At 55.5% G+C, this 23,506-nt stretch overlaps 1 protein-coding gene across 7 annotated transcripts in view; it reads right to left on the bottom strand.

Annotated features, from left to right (window-relative positions):
* Positions 1-3,827: 3,827 nt before the first annotated feature.
* CNTFR (ciliary neurotrophic factor receptor) overlaps positions 3,828-23,506 on the bottom strand; it is a 38,947-nt gene continuing 19,268 nt past the window's right edge. For 5 of the 7 annotated variants that reach the window (XM_050760802.1, XM_050760803.1, XM_050760801.1 and 2 more), the window contains 7 exons: positions 21,168-21,252; positions 16,880-17,113; positions 10,118-10,235; positions 9,777-9,943; positions 8,500-8,663; positions 5,106-5,286; positions 4,552-4,724 (listed from right to left, as the gene is read on the bottom strand). In XM_050760802.1, the coding sequence (XP_050616759.1) occupies positions 4,552-4,724; positions 5,106-5,286; positions 8,500-8,663; positions 9,777-9,943; positions 10,118-10,235; positions 16,880-17,113; positions 21,168-21,252 (1,122 nt within the window). Of the gene's footprint in view, positions 4,467-4,551; positions 4,725-5,105; positions 5,287-8,499; positions 8,664-9,776; positions 9,944-10,117; positions 10,236-16,879; positions 17,114-21,167; positions 21,253-23,506 lie in introns of those variants that run through there. The other 2 variants (XM_050760804.1, XM_050760805.1) reach the window with 1 other exon arrangement.

The following is a 23,506-nucleotide window of genomic DNA, read 5'->3' as shown; positions in this document are numbered from 1 at the left end:
GTTTCCTGAGACTTGAGATACTCAGTGCTAAAACTGGGAAAGTTCAGGCAGACTAGAACTAGTTGGCGATTCTAGTCTTCGGATCCGTGTGCCTTCAGCTCGGTCTCCCCTCAGACTGGACCCATCAGACCAGGCCCTTTCAGACACCCCTGGGTCAGCCTACCCCTCAGGCTGGGCCTTTCAAACGAAAGCTCTTTTGATGCGTTCCCAGACAAGCCCTGGCTCAGGCTCACCCTGTCCCATGCGCCCTCTCAGACCCACTCACCCTCAGATTGGCTTCCCCATCAGAGTGGCACTGTCAGGTCCCTTCCAGCCTCTCCCCAAACTGGCTCCATCCGACGCCCTTCCTCAGACCTCCTTCCTCTCCCCCTCCTCTGAGAAGAGGCAAGGTGGAGAGATTACATCCCAATCACTCCTGCCCCGAGGACCTTAGCCCTCCATCTCCAGGGAGGCATTGCCTTCCCAGGGTCCGGCCACTCTGGGCTGTGGGCCTCAGGACCTGAAGACAGGCAGGTGCAGGATGCAGGACTGAGACTGGAGCCGGGGATTCTGTTCTCTCCACGTGAGAATGAACTTTCTCGGGTGAGCTCACAGGCTCCAGGGAGTTCTCAGGGCCCGAGGCTGCCCAGGAAGGATTCCTGCCTGATGTCGCCCTCTTTCCTGGCTGGCTGCTGGGAACGCACACCAGACGTGGGATGTCTGTGCTGAGAGCTGCCAGCCTAGGAGCAGGAATGAAGGGTAGGCGGGTGGCCGAGAGGGGGCAGCAGAAGCCAGGACAGTCCCTGGTGCAGGCCGGAGAGGAGCGGCGGCCACAGGCTGGGGTCTGGATAGGTATGGGAACACAGAGGGAGGCAAAAAAAAGAAGGACTGACAGAGTCAGGGAAGAGGGAGACAGAGGTGGAGACACGGATAGAGATATATACAGAGAGACACAGAGATGGGGATGGAGACACATGAGACAGAGTGAGAGGGAGAAGGCAGAAAAAGGGAAGACGGACAAGGAAGAAGAGATGCGAAGACAAGCATGGAGAGGGATAGATATAGAGACAAGGAGGGAAGAAGAGACAGGAGAAGAGACACAAGATGGAGACATAGAGAGAGACAGGGATGGAACAGAAACATACAGAAAGAAATGCAGATAGGAAACAGGACAAAGACAGATTCAGAGATAGGAATGGGACAGGAGACAAATATAGGCTGGGTGCAGTGGCTCATGCCTGTAATCCCAGCACTTTGGGAGGCCAAGGCAGGCAGATCACCTGAGGTCAGGAGTTTGACACCAGTCTGGCCAACATGGCAAAACCCCGTCTCTACTAAAAATACAAAAATTAGCCAGGCATTGTGGTGGGCACCTGTAAACCCAGCTACCCAGGAGGTTGAGGCAGGAGAATCGCTTGAACCCGGGAAGTGGAAGTTGCAGTGAGCCTAGATCGCACCGTTGCACTCCAGCCTTGGTGAGAGTGAGACTCCGTCTCAAAAAAAAAAAAAAAAAAGAGACAAACATAGAAATGAAAATGGGTTCAGCAAGAAGAGAGGGGCGGGGGTGCACAGAGGCAGGTTCAGAGTTGTAAGAATGGAGTAGAGCCACACTGGAAGAGAGATCAAGTGGGCAGGGGGCTGATAGGCCAGGACACAGAGCGGGGCCCAGCCACAGTGTATCGTGGGGGCGCAAAGAGAAGTAGGGGGCTGGAAGGCTGGGACCCTGTGCAATGCACCTGAGGTCTGGGATCCCAGCCTCCCCTTTCCCCCATGCCTCAGGGTTGTTTTAATTCTCCAGATTCTGTTTTAGCTCCAAGAGCTGATGTCTGCAATTATGCCTGGCTCCCCAGAACCACCGTGGGAACTAGATGTGGAGGGACAGTACTAGAGAGAGGTGACAGTCAGCAACTGAGACCCTCCAAGGCGAACAGCTGTGAGGCCAAGGGCCCAGGACCCACAAGGAGGGTGACCACCCGCAGGCCGGAGGCAGAGCAGGGTCTCTCTCTTAGAGCTGGGGGAAGAGATAGAGGCCCCAGTCCTCCCCTCCATTGGCCTCTGAGGCTCTGGCAGGCCCCCTCCCCTACTTCTGCCCCCTCCTCCTGAGGCCCCACATAATTACTTTCCCATGTTGCTAATGGAGGCCAGATTGCTGATGCCCAAGCTCTGGGTGGGCGGTGGGTAGGTCAGGGCTGACCAGGGCTCTCAAGGCAGAAAGGCAGCTCAGGCCAGAGACTCCTCACTTCATCCCACCCACCCCAAAGATGAAGGGTGGAAGTTCTGACACATCCCAGGAATGTTCTGGGGGAGACTGTTGGTGACCCCGTTACCTCTACTCATGCTGGAGCCTAGGTTCAGGCTGAGCCACACCTCACAGGGACCAGACCCCCAGGCAGAACTCGGGGTTCAGGGTACAGAGCAGGTCCACAGCCACCTCTCAGGATGTCCATCCTGGGAGCCTCTTCCTGTGAATGAAGAGCCTTGCATTTCCATAGCTGGGCGTGTTCAGCTTGAAAAGCCACAGGCTTCACCTTGATGCCAGGCCTTTGCTTTCATGGGTCTCCCACCTAGAACACCCCTCTCTCTTCTAACCTGGAGAAGAGACGGCCACTTTACTCTGGAGCCCCTCACCAGGCCTCACCTCTGGGACTATGTCTTGTCCAGGCCGGACTCATCAGTGCTTGAGGCACTGTCAATCCCCTTCCCAGGGCATGTTCCCGGGGGGCCTGGATCCCAGGAAGGGGTATCCATTGCTGGAGCCTAGTCTGAGGGGAAAGGTTTGAACTGGGAGAAAGTGCGTGATGGCATCAGGGTGGCTGGTGGCTCTGTGCACACATCTGTGCACAGGTGGGTGTGGGTATGGACCTGACTTTGACTCCACCCCCCTCTTCTTACTCCAGGCACCCAGAGCAAGGCCAAAACCTGGCTCCCCAGGTCAGAGCTCCGGCCTCTCCTTTTACCCCTGCCCCCAGGTCACAGGGCCTGCCTACTTGGCCCCAGCCCTGGACATTCCCAGCTGAGAATGCCTGCTTACGCTCAGTAAGGCGGCTTCTATAAGTGGGGTCTAGACCTAAGCAGGCCTGGGACAGCCAAGTGTCCTCCTCTGAGGAGAAGTCAGAGGGACCCCGGAGCCCCAGTTTGGGGACTGAAAGGGTGTGGGCAGGATCTGAGGTTGGACCAAAGACTGACCATCCTATAAAGCCAAAGCCCCACCCTCTCCAGCTCCACAGAGTCCTGACTATAACCCAGCCCTGGGAGTAAGCCTTGTACTCTGTCATTCCAGTTCTGAAGCCCAGGTCCTGTCCCTGGTCATACTCCAAGCAACCTCCTCCTTCAGGCAGCCGCCCTGCCTGCCCAGGCCCAGGACACTCTGTGCTCTGAGCCCTTGTGGCCTGGCTGAGCCCTAGGCCTGACCTTCTGGCACTCCTGGACTGTCTCTTGGATGGCAGGGATCAGGCACACCCCCTGGCCCCAAGGATGAAGCCTGCCCCTCCCCTTCTGCCATCTCTAGCCCTGTGCACTGGGCTCAGGCCTGGGCACTCATGGAAAGCAGTTCTAGAGGTGACCCTTGAAAGGCTTCTGCCCCAGCCAAGACTTGGGCAGCCTCCAGGACTGACTGGATACCCTATGGGATCCCTCATTTCCCGCAGTTTTTCCCTGGCTGCAACCCTGTGCTCCAGGGAAGCCCTACCCGCCAAGAAGTAGACAACACTGTTACCAGATACACTGGCCTGAAAGCTGAACGCCTCTCCCCACCTTCCCCAACCACAATTTCTTTCCTCCACCAGCCCTGGAAGGGGCAGGGTCCTTGGAAGAGGGGTACCCTCCCAAAGCGGATCTGTTCCAAGGACTCATGAAATGGTGACGTTTAATGAGAACCCCCCACCCCCCCACCCTGTATATACATCTATAAAAAATTCAAATACAGCAAGTTACCATTGAGTCAGACTAGAAGGGACTGACAGGGCATTAAATACTGTGGGATAGGAGCAGGGTCAGGGGAGGGGTGTACAAAACAGGGCAGAGGGGAGGGGACTGAAAAGTGTGGGTGCTGGGGGGAGGGGGATGGCTGGGCCCCCCCAGCATCAGGAGCTTATAATCTGACGGTGGCAACAGAGACCCTGGGATAGACAGGAGGCTGGGGCAGGAGGAGAAATCGGATGTGAGAGGCTCCCCTCACGTCCCCCAAGGGCTCCTGGGAGTCGCTGGCATTGGAGGGTCCAGCCCAAGGGGCCAGGGTGAGGGGGTCTTTGGTGGGTGGGTTAGCTGCATGGCCCACCTCCCACGAGGGAGGAAGGAGGGCCAGCTTGGTGCAGCAGGGCTGGGGGGCGGCAGGCCCGGGCCCGCCGGGGGTCTCCACAAATTGTGTCTGAAGAGAATGCAAAAGGTCCTCCTGCCCGTGTGCAAAATAGAAACCGGGGTCTGCAGGCTCAGCTCCGGCCTCTTGCTCCTCTGCAGGTGCTCTGCATGTCCTCATGGGGTGCCGGGCTCTGCAGAGACAGGCAGGGGCCTGTCAGGGAGGGGGCTGCAGTGGGGGTTCCCTCAGGCTCCCTCTGCCACCCAGCCTCACTCAACCTACCAGATCATGAGACTGCTGGCAGTGGTGGCAGCGGCAGCCAGGGCCAGAGTGACAGGGACGCTGACCAAGAAGGGTGCCGAGGGTCCCCCGCCGCTGCCCAGCTCCCCAGGGTCACAGATCTTCGTGGTAGGTGGGGGTGCCAGGGAGCTGGTGGTGCTGGTCGTGGTCTCTGGGGAACATGGGGGAAACTCAGGGCAAGGCCAGGGCTGGGGTCCCATCCAGATCTGGGGGCTCATGAGACATACCGTTCTGCTTCCTGCATGAGACTGGTACTGCCTCCCCCATCAGGCAGCCCTGCCTCCCCCATCAGGCAGATCCTGCTTCCCAAGGCTCACAGATAACCCCTCCACCCAATGACCCCTACCAAGGATGTCCAGATAGCAAGGACCAGGAATGGCAGGGGTTGGACACACAGGCAGAAGTGTGGCTGCCACAGAGTGTGGCTACCCCGGGAGCAGAGGCTGGAGGCAGCAGGGTAGAACCAGACCACAGGTTCTACCACAGGCCTCCAGGACAGCAGAGCCAGGAGGGAGGGCAGGAGCAAGCTCACCCACAGCCTGGGCCTCTGTAGTGAGGTGTCGCGGTTCCTCAGTCCAGGGCGTAGCATGGGCAGCCACGCTCCAGTCACTCCATGTCCCAATTTCATTGTCCTTGGCTGCCACTTGGATAATGTACTCCTTCCCGGCGTAGGCATCTGTGATGGTGTGTGCTGTGCCATCAGACAGCTCCACCTGCAGCCAGACCATGGGGTGGGGGTAAGGACACACCTGGGGGCCAGGATTGTGAGGTCCCTCCAGAGGAAGTGAGCATGCCTCTGGGGAGAGGCGAGTGAAGTGCTCTGGGGACAGTGAGGACTTCCCTGGAGGAGAAGGAGGACATGGAGAATATTCTTGCCAGAGATTGGGGACATCTTAGGGAGGAGACCCCACGGGAGAGCAGTTGTCCCTGAAGGAGAGTAATGACATCTTCAAGGAGACCAGAAACACCCCAGAGGATAATAAGGAGGTCTTTGCCCTGTGCCTACGACTCTGCTGTTGCCCCTGCTCTCTCACAGTCCCCAGCCTGGCTGAATCCTGACCACAGTCCCAGCCTGGAGGTGGCAAGGGCAGGGGGTGAAAGGAGATGGTAGTGCCACCCTCTTCTCCCACCAGGAAGCCACTGAGGGGAGGTCCCACACACTGACTGGAGCTAGGCTGCCTGAGTTTCAAATTTGGCCCCATCCCTTAGTAGTGAGGTGACCAAGTTACTTAACATCCTCACGCCTTGCCATCCTCATCTGTAAAACGGCATTCATGAGAGTATCCATCTCTTAGGGTTACAACAAGGACCAAGGCATGAGGACAGCATCAAACGCACTTCAGCCAGCGCTGTCATTACCATGGCTTCTGGTCAGAGCCCGGGTTCCCAGATGCCCAAGGCACCTACCAGCCTGGCCCCAGCTGAGCCTCCCCTCAGGAAGGCCTCAGTGTGGTTATCACCCTGCTGGGGCAGAAAGGGGTGGAGGACAGCCCCTGGGGCTGCAGGGCACAGAACAGCTGCTCCATTTCCTCCTGGAGGCATCGCAACCCCACTCCTGCCCCGCTGGCCCCATCCTGCTGGTCTCCCCCAACCCTCCAGGCCGGGCTGCCTGTCCGGCGCCCCTTCCAGGCCCAGGCTGGGCTCTGGTTCATCTCAGCGGCACCCGCTGCCTCATTAAGCCGCCTCGTAAACAGGGGCAGCCGGCGGGGGCGGAGGAGGGGGCCGCTCTGGGCCACGTCTGGCTTCAGGGCTTTTTTGGTCCCTGTTCCAATCTTCCCCCCAGAAAACTGGGGTCTGGGCTATCTGACCTGACAGGCTGTGAGCGCATGCACACATGCATGTATGTGTGTCTGGGCATGTGCTCAGCCTGTGGCCCTGATAACGGTGGTAAAGGTCAGGGTCATGGTGAGACACCTTTTAGGCCCAGACCCTGGGCTCAGTAAATCCTAATCTCAGCCCTGGAAGATTGGAGGGTCCCAAAGACCCTCTTCTCCTGGAGCCAGGGTCCCAGTTCTACCTCTGGTACCCCAGTCCCTTTCTGCTCGGCTCCTTCAGCTCTGTCTCCCTCCTGCCAGGATTAGACCGCAGACCTCCATGTCAGTCTCTCCCCACAGGGAGGGAGCCACAGGGAACAGATCAAATTGCCGCTTCATTGTGGGCTCATGGTGGGCACCATACCTCTGGGAATGTGGCCCCCAGGAGGTCAGTGCTCTCCTGGGGACCACATATCCTAGACCAGGATCCTTCTTGCGAGGTTATCAGTGATCCCTTCATCCTTCCTCTCAAGAAAAAGGCTTCTCAACTGGCAGGAACTCCCTAGTCACTGACATTGGCCTCCCCTGGGAGTCCTCCATGGTCTGCTGGAGCAGATGCCCGACACGCCTTCCAAGCCTCCCTGTCCACTTAGGGCCAGGGCAGGAGCTGCAGGGAACCCATGCTGGGTCCCCGTACTTGCCTCTCTCTTGTCCATGCTGAGACAGCCCCTGCCCAGGGCCCATTCTTTTGCAATTCCTGGTCTGGATTTTCCTCCTGAAAATCCAGGTGATGTTTTTCTCTGTTCTGCCCTTCTTGCCCCCTCCCAGTCATACACCTGCCTCTCCCCAAGGTCAAGGATTGGGGACAATAGACTCTGTTCAGAGCAAAACTTCAGATGAAAAGAACCATAAATCTAACCAGCCCCAGTGCCACTGAGACACAGAATGGGGCTAGGATGAGCTACAGGCCACGCGTATTCTCGCCACGGAGCCTGCACACTTTGCTCTTCCCACCTCAGTGTGGGGGTCAGTTTTGCACATGGTCTTGGCATGTTAGTTGCATACACGTATGGCGTATGATTCCTGCTGGGAGCCGCGCGTGTGTGCATGTTCCCGTGTGTGTGGTGGGCAGTGTGCCAGGTCCACTGCAAGGCGTGTGCGCCGCGACGCGCGGGGCTGCTGCCTGTAGCTCGTTAGCGGGGGAGGGGGGGCTTGTGAAACTAGACCCTGGTTATTAGCAATGCATTAGGCGCGGGCAGCTGGCCAGGCGGGAGGGACTCCGGACTCTGTCAGGGAACATGTGAGTGCATGAGCAGGCTTTGTGGGGGACAGGCACCCAGGAATCGAATTACACGCTTTAAAGGCCAGACAGGATAGGGGCACGAGGAGCTGGAGTTGGAGCCTGGTAGATGAGGTGGGGGTACAAGTTGACCCCCAGGAACCAGCCTGGTCCCAACCCCAGTCCTAGCCTACAGGCCTCATGGGCCACACAGAGTGCCCACAACCCTATGGGCCCAGGGTGCTCAAAGCAAGAGAACTCCAAGTCTGCCTCAAACCTTTGGCTGTTCCCCAGAGCTCTCTATTGTAGCTTGATCCAGACCATAGTCCGACCCCATACTGACTCTTGTCCACTGCTTGGTTCCCAGCCAGGCTACCTTCCAACTCATAGCCTCAAGCTGACCCCTAAGCTGGGTCTGACTTTGGAGTCCTGATGCCAGTCAGGGCCTAAACTCACACCCTGGACCAGGCTTGACCCCACTGCCTGATCCTGACCCCTTGGGGCCAGCACAGGCCCAGAGCCTGGGCCACAGTATAAAGAGGGAGATGTCTTTGAGGGCTGAAAGAGGGAGATGTCTGGTCAGGCTGAGGTAAGGAAAGGGAGCCTTGCCTGTCCTGCCCGCTATCTCCCTTCCTGCATTTCTCTCCACTACCCGGGGGAGCCACAAAAAGACATATGTGTTCCCAGTGCACTAACAGGGGTCACTGGGAACCCCTAAGGACACCTGCCTCAGCTCCATCCATTCTCCCAGGCCCACCTGGTCCCTTTTCCCCACAGAGAGCCTGACTCATCAGGTCTCACACTGGAGCTGCTGCCACGTGGGATATGGGTGCCACTCACTCCACATGATTCTAACTCAGGCACCCAGGATCTTGACAGGGCAGGGCACTCACATGCTGCCACTGGTCCAGGATGAGGGGTCGGTAGCGCAGAAAGAACTTGAGAGGAAAAGACTCAGGGTCAGGCCAGGTCGAGGGGATCTGCCATGTCACCTCCAGCCGGCGAGGGTTGCTGGGCACTGGCCGGGCTACCACATTTTCTGGAGGATCAGGCTTCACTGTTCAGGAGACATAGCTTCATTACTACACTCATCTCTGGCAACAACCCACTTTGTAAACTCCAGCCACCATGTTGACCCTCTCATATTGCCAACCATTATCATCAATATCATAGTCACCATGCCTCTTCTCTATTGTCAATTCTGGTAGCTACCGTAGAAAACTATCTCATTACTTCCAAGTCTGACATCCCCATCATCACCAATGGCTGTCACTACAGTCACTGTCACCAACTCTTCATATCAACATCCCAAATTTCATCTCATCATCCCATCATCCCAACTCTATCCTCATACTGACCTGCATCCCAGTAACTAAGCCAATACGATGCCTCCATAGTTACCACTGTCACCCCCACTGTCACCTGGATTACCCCCTCCTACCCCAGCATCACACACTCCCCCAAGCCTGGTTTTTCACTTCAACTTTTCCAGTTCCAAACTAAGACCTGGGTCAAGAGTAAAAGAGTCCACAGGTGTTGCAGATCTGGAGGTAGGCTGGGGATCTGATGGGAGTGCCTAAGGGCCCAGCTTATGTAGAAATACTCCGGCTAGGGATCCAGTCATGGGGTCTGGGGAGAAGACAGGGGCAGGCAGAAGATCTGGCTGGGGCGGAGGAATAGCAGGCAGAAAGCCTGCCTGGAATAGGGCAGGGGCAGGTAGAGGGACTGGCTGGGATGGGGGCGTCAGGGGGAGGACGGTATCTGTCCCAGTCCTGTCTCCTGTTCTGACACCTCATTCATCACAGGCCGTAAGGAAGCCATTAGAGTTGGGCGGGGGTGGAGGCTGCAGCTGCACAAGGGTCTGGCCCAGCCTGCCCCCGCTTCCCCCTGCTGCATGTTCTGGGAGCCAGAAAAATGATCAGAAGAGCTGCTGTACAAGTCTCTCAGCCCTTCAGGTAAAGGACATTCACTTACACATTCACAGGTATATATGTCATGCATATATGTGCACATATATGCGCACTGCACATACTTGTGCAGAGGCATGTACATGCCATGTATACATTTGCATGCATGTGGACATCCCCACCAATGTTCATGTGCCTCTGGCACATATCCACTTACATTCCCACTGGAGTAGGCAGCAGGTTCCCTCAACCACCACACTTACCAATGGTGAACTCGTCAAAGGTGATAGCTGTGGCATTGTGGCCCAGAGCATTGCTGACACTTATGGAGACCTTGTACTTGATGGTGGAGAACAGGTGCATGTAGCGAATGTGGCAGCGGTTTTTGAGGGCTGGGTCCTTCTCACAGACCATAATTTTGGAGCCATGCCTGGGGAGAGGTGAGGCCCAGGTACTGTTACCAACATCAAGGGTCAGATGGGGTAGAGGTTGAGGGAAGGTCAAGCCCAAGGCAGGGCTGGGGTGTGGACGGAGGGCATGGTGGTGGGATGGGGGAGAGGTCAGAGGTCAGGGCTGGACCCGGGTCACAGGCACAGCTACTCACAGCACAGTCACATTGAAGGTGTTGGGAATGTAGGTGGGGGTGGGCAGATGCCAGCTGCAGTAGAAGCCCTTGGGGTAAGTGTTGGAGCGGCAGCTGAGCACAGGCTCCCGCGGCGGCACTGGGGGTGAGGATAGTATGGTCAGGGCATTCTTGGAGCTCCCAGTCCCCTGCACTGTATGGGGACAGGTGGGCCCCAGAGCCCCAGCTCTCCCCCCTCAACCCATCATCGATGCCAAAGTTGTGGGGGGGAGGCTGTCAGCGAGGGTCTGAGGCTTCCCAGGCCACAGAGAGCCAGATGTTTAATTAAAGAAAAACAAGGGCTGTGCGGACAGGGAACCCCCCCTCCACCTGCTCAATGGAGGCAGGAACCGTGGGGATCAGGGGGCTGCGGGCCTCAACTCATCAATCACAGGCTGGAGGTGATGTCTGGGGGAATCGGCCCCAGCCCCACATCTCCTGCCACTTTGTGTCCACTCCCAGAGGAAGACTGTGCTGCGGAGACGAGGGGAGTCTTGAATGGGTCCTCCGACTGCTGGAGTATCGGGTGCACTTCCTGGAGAAGAGACACCCCAGACTTCCCTCAGTAGAGATGGAGACACAAGGACAGGCCTGGTGGCTACACATGAACGGCACTGGGCAGCTGTTTGTATGCATATCTGTGTTTGTAGATGTCTGCATGCAGGGGTATATATGCTACATACATGTCTCTATGTGACATGAATGAGTGACCAAGGATCCATAGGAGCAGCTATGTGGATGTGTGTGAATCTGCGTGTCTGTGTGATTGTGTGTACAAGTGCCTGTTGAAAGGAAGCTGCTGTTCCCTTTGTGTGTACCTCATCCCAGTGCCAGCCCCCAGCATCTTCATCGCAGACCCTTTAAGAAGCCCTTTACATGGTAAGCAGCTGCCCTCACTCTGGAATAGGAAGGCCCAGAGAGGGATAGGGACCTCTTAAGGTCAGACAGTAAGCCAGAGCTGGGACTAAACCCCAGGACAGGGGTAACCCTATATACACACACTTGGGAAGTCCTTTCTGCAGTCTAGCCCGCACTCTTTTTTGCTGCCGTGAGCACTTAGCCCAGCTGTCCCACCCTCAGGCATTGGGTAAGGCGTGAGGACAGGCGGCTCAGGTTCCTGGAAGGAGGCAGCTTATGTGATCTGACCCAAGCAAGGAATGTCCGTCTGCGGCTCCAGGGACACTGACACCTCCCTCCTGTGCCTCCCCCCTCCTCCGCCCCCGGCCTGACAGGTGGACAGGAAATGGGAGGGGGGCAGCTCAATAAGCCAGGGACAGTGAAGGGGAGTGCATGTCTATGCTTGTAGAGTGGCCATGGTGACACAGGGGAACAGTGGGCTTCCATCCACAGTGTGCACGTGACTGTGAGTGACTCTGTGTGATTGCATGTGCGTGTCTAGTATGTGTGATGCTGGGAGGGGCCTGGGGCAGAACCCCCAGGATCCAGATCTCGCTTTGCAGCAGAAGAGATGAGGGGACAGAGAGGCATCAGGAGAACTCCAGGTGGAGGGGGCAATGCTGTGGGCGGAGGCAGCTCCATTCCCCAGGCCTGTCGGGGAAAGCAGGGCCCAGTTGAGACCCCACAGGGCCAACCTGCGTTCTGCCCTCCACTGTCCTCCTCCCTTGGGAAGCCTTCCAGGCCCTGTGTCCATCTCGTGTCATTCCATGTTCATCCTGTGTGCCTTTAGTGTCTCTTCCCTGTCTGCCCACGGGTGCAGAACTCTGCCTGGGGGTGGGGTGGGGGGCGGCCAAGGACACAGGAAGTGCCTTCTGGGGGCCTGTTGGCCAGGCCAGAGTTGGCAGGCACCCCAGGAGGAAAGGACATTCCGAGGTCGGCCGAGAAGCCTCCACTCCCCGCTCCTGCCACCGCCCCCCTTACCCCCAGGAAGGGGAAGGGCGCTGGGGGTGGGGTGGGGATCGGAGCCTGCAGAGTCAGCTCCCTGCTGCCCGGGACTCCTCGGAGGGCAGAGCGGGCCACAGCACTGGACTCACAGGCCCCCACCCCCGGCCGGCCTCCCCACTGACCAGGCTCCTCCACTCCCCAACTGTCCTCCCCCCTCAGACCAGCCTCCCCTTCCAACCTCCCCCTCACGCCAGTTCCTCTCCCTGACTGGGAAGGTCACGGTGGGGTGGGGGTTGGGGGGCCGACTGGGGGCTTTGTCTGTCATCTGGCTACTCCTGCCTGGCCCTGGGCCCTGAGCAGGGAAGGGCTTGGGTTTCCTGACAGGGACCAGGTTTCTCAGAGGGAAAAGGAGGAAAGAAAAACAAAAGGAAGAAAAGGAGTGACTTGCTGCAGCTGGAGCCCAGCTGAGGGGCCGGGTGGGTGGAGGTGGGGGTGCTGTGAGATTGTAGGACAGTGTGGGATCAGGATGCCTGTTGTGAGTGTGTTGTGAGTTGGAGGAAAAGCTGTTTTTAAGAAGCTGTGATTGCAAGGCTGTGTGTAACTGTGAGAGGCTCCGTGTGTGTGACTGTGAGGACTCTGGGCAGTTGTGTAACTGTATGATGGGAGGCTGTGTGGGACTGGATGACTGTGTTTGCACATGACTCAGGGTGAGGCTGTTCAATTTTGAGACTGTCCCTATGTGCAAGGCTGTGTGGCCAAGGTACTCTGTAAGAGTGCCTGCAAATGTGCCATTGTGTCTGAACACAGAGACAGCTAGAGCTCATACATGAGGCAGCGCATATGTGATGGAGCAAAGTGAGGCTGAATGTATTTTGCAAACTGTGCGTGTGGAAGGTGCCCGGAATTCCCAGCATGTTCACACGTATGAACTGAACACCGTGTGAGTGCATGTTAGAGTGTGTGAGCAAACGCTCCTATGCACACAGGTCACAATATCAGGCTCTGGGCATATAGGGCATCTGGGTTGCCCCTTGGGGGTCTCTTGAGATACCCAAGTGACTGTGTCAGCCTGTGGCAGGGTGTCGCTAGGTCCCATGCGGGGCCGTGTGCGCGTGTGCATGCGTGCGTGTGCCCCCGCTGGCCCAGGGTTTGTTTGTTTTCCTCCTAATTGACTTGTTTTTCCATGTCCAGCCCACCAAACCGCATGTTTTTCCTCTCATCTCGCCAGCCCGCCTGGGCTGGAGCCCCCGGCACGCATGAGGCCTGCCCGCCGGCCCAGAGAGGAGGAGGGGCAAGCTGCCCACACCCTAGGCCAGACCCGATCAGGCAGGGTGGGGCAGGGTGACCCTTCCACTCCAGCCCTACCCACGCCCCACCCGCATGCTGCCTCCTGCCTGGCATTCGAGGCTCAGGCCTGGTTCAACCTTATCTCGTGGCATCCCTTGAGGCATTCCAACTTCTGGACTCCCAAATGCCCCGCCGACCTCCCACTTGTGATTTCTCCCCAGACATTTTCTTTGACCATAGCCTTCTCCCCACTCTTTCCTTTCCAGCCAAACAGGGCTACAGGGAAAGGAGTGCTGAACCAGGGGATCCAGAGCTTCCATCCTAACCAATCAAATAAAAGTTTTAAAAAACTGGACAAAGAACTGTCCATTTAAAAATCATTTTAATCTCTGGTTTGTTTTAGTTTAAGATCAGAATGATACAGAATCAGCAGTGTCTTGTAAATAAAATGATGCTACTGAAAGGAACACTGTGATCCTGCTTCCTAATGTGGGGGGTCGTTCCGTCATCCTAGGGAGGAGAGGAGTCCTTAGGGCTCTGCTCGTGAGGATCCACTTGAGAGCAAGAAGGCAGATCAGGAGAAAGCAGTTCAGGGATTAGCCTGGTTAAGGAGACTTCCAACAGAATACTGTTAAGACCAAGTTCCCTTGTAAATAGAGACATAAAAATTGCACATGTTTAGGATAAATATTAAATAATTTTTGGTTTGAATGACCCACAAATCAGGGGTAACTCTGTCCTGTTCTCTGATAGCTGGCAGGAAGGATAATTTGATATTGAGTGTTGCCAAAGCCAGTCTCTTGTTACTAATATAAAGTGACTGAGACAATAATGATTAATATCCCCTGTTCCTCTGACCAGGTCTTTAGAAGGAAATAATGCAATGAGAGATAAGTACCTGAAACTAATGCTACAGCCAACTCATGGCCAGCCTTCCTCTGGCAGCAGGGCCTGGAGGGCAGCGAGCACTCTATATAAAAGGTCTGGGCCCTGGTTACAACAGGGCAGCTATGGGCATGTCCTGTGGGTATAGACTACGGACATTACTTCAAGACCTAATTCTCCTCCAACGACCTCTCAAAGAAGATCATATCATCAGCAACAGGGGTCCAGGGCCACCAAGGCCCAGCCATCACAGCTAGCCTTGTCCATCCTGAGGACTTCTGGGACCCAAACTGAGAAGACAGGGATGTGGGTGACCAGTGCCAAGCTGGGTTCATCCTTTTTCCACAGCACTCAGTAAATGGCCCTTTTCCCTCTGTAAGGGCCTGGGGCTAGACTGAGTGCTCCACTTCTGATGGACCCCATAGTGGGCCAAGGAGAATTATTAGGCTGGTCCTGCATTTCTCAAGCTGGCCAACAGGGGTCACTCCACCCGTGGCTTGCAACTAAAATGTTGGGTTTTGACTGCCATCTCTTCAGTTTAGACACATTAAAGAATAACCAAAAAAAGGCCTTCCCATGGGGAAAGGTACATTCCCACCAAAATACATTTTCACACCTCTTTAAGCCCCACAGGTGGGTCAGTGTTTTTGTGGAAGACCCTGAACAACCCTTCAGCCTAACATTTTGCATGGTGGTCTATGCTAGTCTTCTGACAACAAGGCAAGTGTCTGCTCCCAGATCCCTTAAACATCTCTTAGGTAGCTTCTAGGGAATTAGGAGATGATTTTTGGGCAGTGGGGTGAACCATACCCAAATAAAATGAGGCCAGAGGAGCTTGAATCATTGGCTCATGAGAAAAGAAATGAAGAAATGGAACTATGTTCAGAGTATTCACTCTGTTGGTGGGTACCTGTAGCTGGGATCTGGATGCCTGCCCACCTCACCCTCAGCAATGGTGATGGCCTTGTCATTCTGACTTCTCCAGATCCCTCTTCCAAATCACACTCACCTGGTCTTCCCTCTACCTTCTTGCTGGCTCCTTCTTATTTCTTTTTGTGGCTCATTTCCCTCCATCGACCTCTTTACATGCTGATGGTCTTTAGGGCTCAGTTCTGGGTCCTCTTCTCTCTTCACTCCACGATCTCTCCCTTGGCCATCTCACCCCCTCCCATGGCCTTAATGCTGACAACCCCCCACAAATATCCATCTCCAGCAGAGGCCTCTCCCCAAATCCCAGACGCTCAGACCCACTGGTTTCCAGCCATCTCAACTGCCGGTTGTCCTCCAAGGATACCACTGAACAGGTCTGCAGCAGATGTCTAGGGAGCCACAGATCCCTTGCCCATACTATTAATACTTCTCACTCTCAAATTCTGCAGTTATTCGCCTAAGAGCCTTCTCTTGCTTTGCCTGCTGGGACATCAGGTCAAAAGTGCTGGGGAATCAAAGCGCCTCCCTCCCACCCCAGGTGAATCTCTCAACCACTGATGGGCAGGAGCTAGTACATACACATCCCAGCTCCCTTACCCTCAAGCAGGGCAACTCAGGTGCATGTTCTGCATCTGCACCTTCAGTGGTTAATGTCAGTCGCCAAGAGGCAATGTCTGGATAACTTACTCTTTATTGACTAACTTAACTTCCTTTTTATGTGTTACCTTCCCATTCCTTTATGGTATTTCCCTCACCTGCCAAATAAACTACTTGCATAAGAATTCTCATCTTGGGATCTGATTCTAGGGAAACCCAAACTAAGACACTGTTCAAACAGCACACATTATCTCTTCCTTCTGTTTTCTTCCTGTTGCAGTCATGAATCCCTCCAGCTGTCTTGACTCCTCTCACCCTCTACTCTCCTGTCCTTCCCACCTCCAATCCATCACCAATTCCTGGAGGTCCAACTGCCCCTTCTCAGCTTCCCCAGCTCCATGCCCTGGTTCCAGGTCCTCATCCTCTCTCCTGCATCCAGTAACAGCCTCCTTCATACCTTGGTTTTTCTCCATCCAACCTGCCTCCCTCCACTCAGAGTGATCTTTTAGGAACATGACCCAGAAATTGTCACTGCCTAGCTTCCAGGATCATGATCTGCCCCCCTGTCCCTTCCTTCAGCTCTCTCTTCACATAGACACCAGCCCAAGTGGCCTTTATGTGCCCTCCCAGCTGCTAAGGCCTACAGTCACACCCAGCTCTCTGCCAGAAATGATGTTTCAATGCGTCTTCTAAATCACTATTCGCTTCCCAAGTCTCCATTCGTTTCCCACTCCAGGATGCCTTCCTCCTTCCCTGGGGCCTCCTGGAGCGCCTTGCCTATACCTGTATAACTACATATCGCAATTCCCTCCCTGAGGCCCTCTGACCAGCCCTTGTGGGAGCAGACACAGTGAGGCTCCTCTAGCTCAGATCCGTGACCTGAGGGTCTCTCCCCACTCATGTCCCAGGTAAGCCATGCCTTACCAGCTCTCTGCCCACATTGTCAGAGGGAAGAGGGTTTTAGGATACCTAAGACCTCCACGGGGGTGGGATCATGGGCAAACTGTCTAGGGGTCTGGACTCAGTGGGCAAGACTGGACTAAGAGGCCAGAAGAGTGGGCCAGGACAGAATCAGAGGGCAAGGGTCAGGCCGCAGCTCTCCCCTCTCCGTCTCCCCCTAACAGGAAGGGGACTTGATCTGGGCTAGGAGTCTGGGTCTCAAGGAAGGAGGGAGGCTGAATGAGGGGTGGGGGCAACACTTACAGCCCACATGCAGCAGGACTTGGTGGCGCAGGTGCCAGGAGTCACGGTGGAAGCAGGCGTACAGGCCACTGTGGCCCAGTTCCAGGCCACGGAGCACCAGCTGAGAGCCGTTGAGCAGGTCAGGGGCCAGGTCTGTCCCATTTACCCGCCACGTCACTGCTGCATCCCAGTTTGCTGTCCCACATGGCAGTGTCACGTCGGAGCCCAGGCGCTCGTACTGCACATGGGGTGCCTCTGTGGGGGGCGGGGACAGAGGCCAAAAGTCACAGGTCAAGGCCTGCCCAGCACTCCCAGGTGAATGTGCTCAGACAAGAGCCTGTGAGGATGTATGACTGAGGACGAGAGGCTCAGTGTCTGACTGTGTGAGTGTCTTGGGGAGATGGAGAGTGTTCAAGTGTGCAAGTGTGTGGGTATATGAGTGTCTCCAAATGTATGCGTGTGCATGTACAGGGGCTAGGTGTATGACTGGGCAATCTTCTGTGTGTGTGTGTTTGCATGTGACAGAGTTTGCATAATGCTGAGAGGGGTCAGTTCTCAGAGAAAACCCAGTTCCTCTCCAGTGCCTGGGTTTTTTAAAGTTTCCTGACCCCCATGACCCTGATCTCTTGCCACCCACAGGCTCAGCCCAGTCACTGACGTCCATTACCCAGGCAAGCTGGCACTGAGGGGCCCCACTCCTGGACTCCATTTTCTGTCTCCCTATCTATTTATCTTCCCCACCCCATCTTTGTCTCTTTCTGTCCTGTCTCTATCCCCACCTCCCCCATCTCTCTTCCTGTCTCTCTCCTTTTCCTCCGTCTGCCCAGCCTGCCATCCCACAACAACCTGCCCCTCAGCCATCCAGGGCTCAGGTGGCAGCAGGAGAAGGGAGAATGGGCAGCAGGGAACCCTAGGGAACTCCTAGCAGATGTCAAGTTCACAAGGCAGGAACTACTTAGGGCAGGTTGGGGTCTTGAGGGGTGCGGTGCTGCTGGGATGAAGCGAGCACTCTGACCATTCATCTCCTGCCCCCAGGAGCAGCCTGTCAGAGCCAAAATCAAACCCCAGCCCTGGCTTCAGCAACCCAGGCGTGATGAACGGAGCCCAGGAGACTGGAAATGGAAGGGTGGAGGCGAGCACCTGTCGACAGGCAGTGCGAAGTGAGGGAAGCGAGCAGGGCAGAGAGGCAGATTTAAGATGCAGGCACATAGAGACAGGGAGATGGGAATCTCAAGACACCCCCTTCTCATTCTACCCCGAGCCTGAGGGACAGACATTTTCCAGGTCTTGGCCAGATCTGTGGAGTGAAGGTGGGAGAGGAGAAGGGAAGGGGGAGGGGGTAGCAGTTTGGTGGGGGCTGCGGGATCCCTTGTTAACACTCGCTTACATCTCCCCTCCAGAGAGTCACCCTGCTGAGCTGGGGAATTTTCAGAGGCAATTCCTGTTAACGAGCCAATTAAGTTGGGCCAGTGGCCTCTTAATTAGACTTGTTAACACCACCAAGACTGCAGGGGTGTAGGGATCCCCCTTGGACCCACTGGCCACCCCCTCCCCCCATTGCAGCCCCCTCCTCAGCACTGCTTTTCTCTGCGCTGGAACATCTGTCCTGGTTTGCTGCCTCTGTTGTCCTCGCTGTGCCAGGGTCTCTCTGTGACTCTGGGTCTCTCTCCCTCGCTGCCTGTCTCTATCCTGCCCCTCTCTGAGCCTCTCTGTCCCTGTCAGAGGAGAAGGAAGCAGAAAACCCAGCCAGCCCTGACCACTCGTCTGTGGAGCCTGGGACCAGCCGAACAGAGGATGAACGGGCGGAAGGGCGGTGGCTAGGGGCCTTGGAGGCCACAGCTGTGAGGCTGGACCAGACACTAAACAGGGGCCTCCCCCTGACCAGAGGCCCAGTGTCCAAGACTCCGGCCACCAAGCCCCCCCAACAGTCCACCAGCTCCAGTCACTGAGCCCCCCTCCAGCCTCCCTTCCAAAAACCTAGAGCTTCCAGGAAACATGCCAAGCCCCTCTCTCTGCACCCCCTAGCAGAGACTTTGCATCCAGCTGCCTGAGGAGGAGGCTGAAAACTGACCTTTGGGAAGGAGGTGTGGCCATCATGGTCCCAGCAGCAACACATCAACACTGACCAGGCAGTTCAATGCTAACATGGACCCAGTGTGGCCCTTAATCCTGGGGAGCAGGTACAGTCACCACACAAGGACACAGCGACCCAACATCACATTATACAATGGCTATGGGATAATACCTCCCCACCATACCTCGTCTGCTCCACAAAAAAAGTAGAAACACAACCTGACAGTAATGACAAACCGATGATGTAAGGGCAGGGCAGGATGAAAAAATGACAACACAATGGCAGAAGACAACGATAGGCCACAATGGAGAGGTGGAGGGGCAATAGGACATAACAAGCACACAGTGTCACAACCACTACAATAACACAACAATGGCAATACACACAGCCATGCAACTGCTCCAAAGATGGCAGTGATTTAATCTTTTGTCTCTGGACAGCTCTGCTCCCGCCCCATGGGTGCCCCTACTGATGTGCTGTCCATTTCAGAAATTAAATCAAGCAGCAGGGGGAGGATGGGGTTCTTGGCCCTGACGCGGTGACAAATGCTCCAAAGGAATCAGCTGTGAAAAGGTTGTTAGAAGCCAGGATGAGAGACAGAGACAGGATGAGGTCATGGACATGGAGAACACAGAGGGACAGAGCTGACGGCTCCCTCACACCTGCACACACAGCCTCACAGGGGGAACACATGCCAGAAACAGTCCCCCCAGGCATCCTAAAGCAACCTCACTTTGCCACATACACAGGAACAAGGGCAGTCACCCCTAAAGAAGAAGGACATGCAGGACAGTCATCCACAAGGCCACAGTCACAAGTTCACAGTCACACAGGGACACTGTCTCACTTCAGGGATGGTGACACCTGATACGAGATCACACGTACACATACAAGAAGGGCACCATCACCCGGAGGCACAGCAGTTCCCCCCGGGGACACAGGGAGACAGTTTAATACAAACACACGAAGAGAGATAGAGAGATACAATTACATGTGGAGTACAGTCTCAAACGCAAGGATACAGCCCACAAAGGGCATGCAGACAGGCAATGTGACACAGACAGACAGTGTCACACGTGAGGAACAGCCCACAAGAATACAGCCACACAGAGAAATGCACTCAAACAGGGACACGCTCTCACCCTCACAAGAACACAATCTCACACTCTCAGACAGGTGGCCTTATGTCCAGGACCATGGGGGCACAAGGTAGAGACCACTGGCAGGCCCTAGAGACGCCCAGTCAATGCCCCTGGGCGTGGCCAGGATCTCTCTGGGTCTCACTGTTGATCTCATAAAGAAGAGGCCATAGAAGCCTCGACTCACTACTCACAGCCTTGAGGGTGGCAGAGCCCAGCCACCGGGGTCTGCTCCATGCCTAGTTCCTGGAGAGGCCTTCACCCTCTCTGCTTTTACCCAACCCGACTGACACAGAGTATGAGGTGGGAATCATGCAGGCAGGGAGCTTAGGGAGCCTTGTTCGAGGTGAGTTTTGAGTTCAGACCCTCAGCTGATGTTGCTGTTTGAGGTGCTGCCTCAAGTGCAGTAGAAGGGCAGGAGGTCACGTTAAGAGGGCCCGTTTCTCCCCGCAGGGACACGGTTCCTTGTCCTGTGGGCTGTGGGCAGGCCTTGCCCCTCACTGGAGAAATAGGTAGAGGGAGGGCAGGGAGGCTGCCAATAGCTGAGCCCTGAGCTCTCCCCCGTGTGGTCATCCCAGCTGACTAACCTGTCCCTTCCTTAGTGCACTAGCTCTCTCCTGCATGTTACCCTGTCCCCTCATCTTGCTCTCAGTCAGTCCACCTTCTCTGTCCCTATCCTCCCTCTGGGATGAAGCTGAGGGTAGAAGGTAACCTGCAGTCTTGCCCACTGTCTCCAATCAGTGCCTCCAACTGCACCCCCACAAATCTCTGAGAGATCCCCTTTCACCCAGATACAATACACAGGTCCTGCCCCAGCCTCCCCTACCAATTCCCATCCCACCTGCCTGTACCCTATGCCACCCTAGTAAGAAGACAGATCACCTCAAGCCAGAGACACTGTCAGCATTCGACCACCCAGGTGTGACTGTGGAGGACTGTGCATATCAGTGTCACATGACTCCATGTCCCTCTGGGTGGTCATGTGTGACAATGCCAGTGTGTGACTCTTGAGTGCTGTCAGGATGCAGCTATGCCAGTGAGGGTTCATGTCCAGCTCTGAGACGGGGGTCAGCAGGCGGCTCCCGTGAGCACTCACCCTGTGGACTGTGTCTCTGGGTGTAGACAACTGCAGCGGCAGCAGCAAGCACAGCACAGCAGGCCCACGGGACAGGAGCAGCCATCTGTTGGGAGAAACCAGGGTGGAGGAGGAGACAGCATCAGCCCAGGCAGGACTGTCCTGGGGAGCCCCTCCTGTTCTTAGGCAAGACTGGGAAATCCCAGCCCTAGGGCAAGGGCATCTTGACCCCAAAATGCCCTTCTTAATGGGGCTCAAGATCTTCTTTCAGGCAATAGAAAGCAACATTATTGGCATCTGTAGGCAAAGGTTTGCTAAGATGGTAGAAGGCAACCTATGGTGGTTTGCTGTTCGATAAGACTGCTGGCTACACAGCGTTGTCAACCGCAAATGAGTTATAGAATATTGGTAATGCCAGGGCCATTTTTCTAAAAAAAAAAAATAAATAACTTTACTGGTGAGGTTAGCTAATTTGCTATAAACATCATAAACTGAAAGGGTAATGTTTTAATTTAATTGGAGGTCTATACTTCTCCAGATTGCTTTGAATGGAAGCCCCCTGTTGTGTTCCTGGGGAGATAGCCTGAAACCTGGATGCTCCAGAGCCGCTCAGATCCGTCATCTGTCCCCAACACCCCTGCGGCGAGCCTTGCCACTGGGCCCTGGGAAGCTCAGAGCAGTCGAGTCAGGGTAGCAGGACATGACCCAGGTCAGATGTGACTTTTCCATAATTGTACACCAATGCTCAAGAGAAAATGAAAGATTTTAATATGTAAGTCCTTGTCAGGGACCCTGGCCCACCCTTGACCCCAGCCATGTGCCCCTAGGAGCCTGGGAACCCCAGCCCAGTAGGTGTGCATCAGTGTCCACATGCACCCATGCAAGTACACAGGATGCACTCAGGACATGGCCCCAGAAGCCAGATGGATCTAGTGCCCCCCCAACCTGATGTCCTGCTTCCTGAGATGAGTCCAACTATTCTCTTCCCCTCCCCCAGCACACATCTACACTTGATGGCAGGGAAATAATTATTTCCTGCAGAATGGGCCACAAATGTAACAACCGACCCCCGCCCCACCTTCAGTCGAGGAGAGAGAACTATCAACCACACAGAAGCAAAGATCCAGAGAAACACTGAGGGATGCTACCAGACACTCAACCAGGGCCACCCTCTGATTCCAGCCAGCCACACAGCAAAGATGCTGGCCAGGGACACTGCCCCAAACCACCAGACAGGACCCCAAAGAAACAGCTCCACACATAGTGGAAGATACACCAGAGACTGTTAGAAGGACCATCAGACAAAGCCAAAGAGACAGGTAGATGAAACCAGATAGCCAGCCAAAGAGGTGGTCAGAGAACAATGACTCAATCAAAGGACCCGCCAGAAATACTGGAAAGGACTCAGCTAGACCCAGGCAAACACAGTGCCGAAGGACAGGCAAGGAGCATAGGCAGTGAAGCTGTCGGCGACAAAGCCAGAGAGCTAAGACACTGTCAGAAACAGTGCCAGAGAAACCGTCTGACACACAAGCAGAGAAATACCAGAGAAACTGATAGACACAAACAGGCATACACCCAGAAAAACAGCTCAAGAAAAGAGCCAGAGCCACAGCCAGATGCTCAGTCAGGAAGTATCCACACCACTCCAAACACTGCCAGAGACACTGTCAGACACACAGTCAGACACACTGCCAGAGACACCGTTAGAAAGATGGCCAGAGAAACAGCCAGACACACAGCCAGAGAAACTGACAGAGACGCAGTGCCAGATACACCCCAAGAAAGTGCCAGAGACTCAGCTCCAGACGGTGTAGACATAGCATAGCAGAGACAAATGTGGGTATCAGCCTGAAGCAGCTGTGGAGAGTTTGGAGAGCAACAGACTTCCTGGGGCTTCCTGTGGGAGAGGGCTCCTGCCTGCCTTTTGCTACCCTTGACCTTCTCCAGGGAAGTCCCCTCCTCTGAGCCTGCTTTTCCTTTCCTCCCTGTCACAGCCACAGGTGCCCTGACTGCCCCTCCCTGGCACAGCAAATCTTTCTGTGTCCCAAGTGGCCCCAGCTACTCTCTGCACATCAGTGACTCCTGGAGCCTTAGCTACCATCTGGCCTGGCTCCTTCTGACCCTCAGCCCCTCCGCACTCTTCAGCTACTCCTCAGGCCTAGGAGGTTAAGACAATGGCCAAAGTTACAGTCAGCAAGCGGTGGAGCCAGGAAAAGAACCCAGGACTGCCTGAATTCAGAGGTGGTGTGAGAGAGAGAAAAAGAGACCAGCAGCCAGAGGCCTACCTGGTTCCCTGACCTCAGCCCTGGCCAGTCGCCCTCAGACCTTCCCCCACTGCCTCTGCCATCTGTCCATGT

Source organism: Macaca thibetana, chromosome 15 (assembly GCF_024542745.1).
Source record: "Macaca thibetana thibetana isolate TM-01 chromosome 15, ASM2454274v1, whole genome shotgun sequence".
NCBI classification, from domain to species: domain Eukaryota; kingdom Metazoa; phylum Chordata; class Mammalia; order Primates; family Cercopithecidae; genus Macaca; species Macaca thibetana.
Note: the sequence above shows the minus strand (reverse complement) of the source record. Positions and strands in the feature narration are given on the sequence as shown.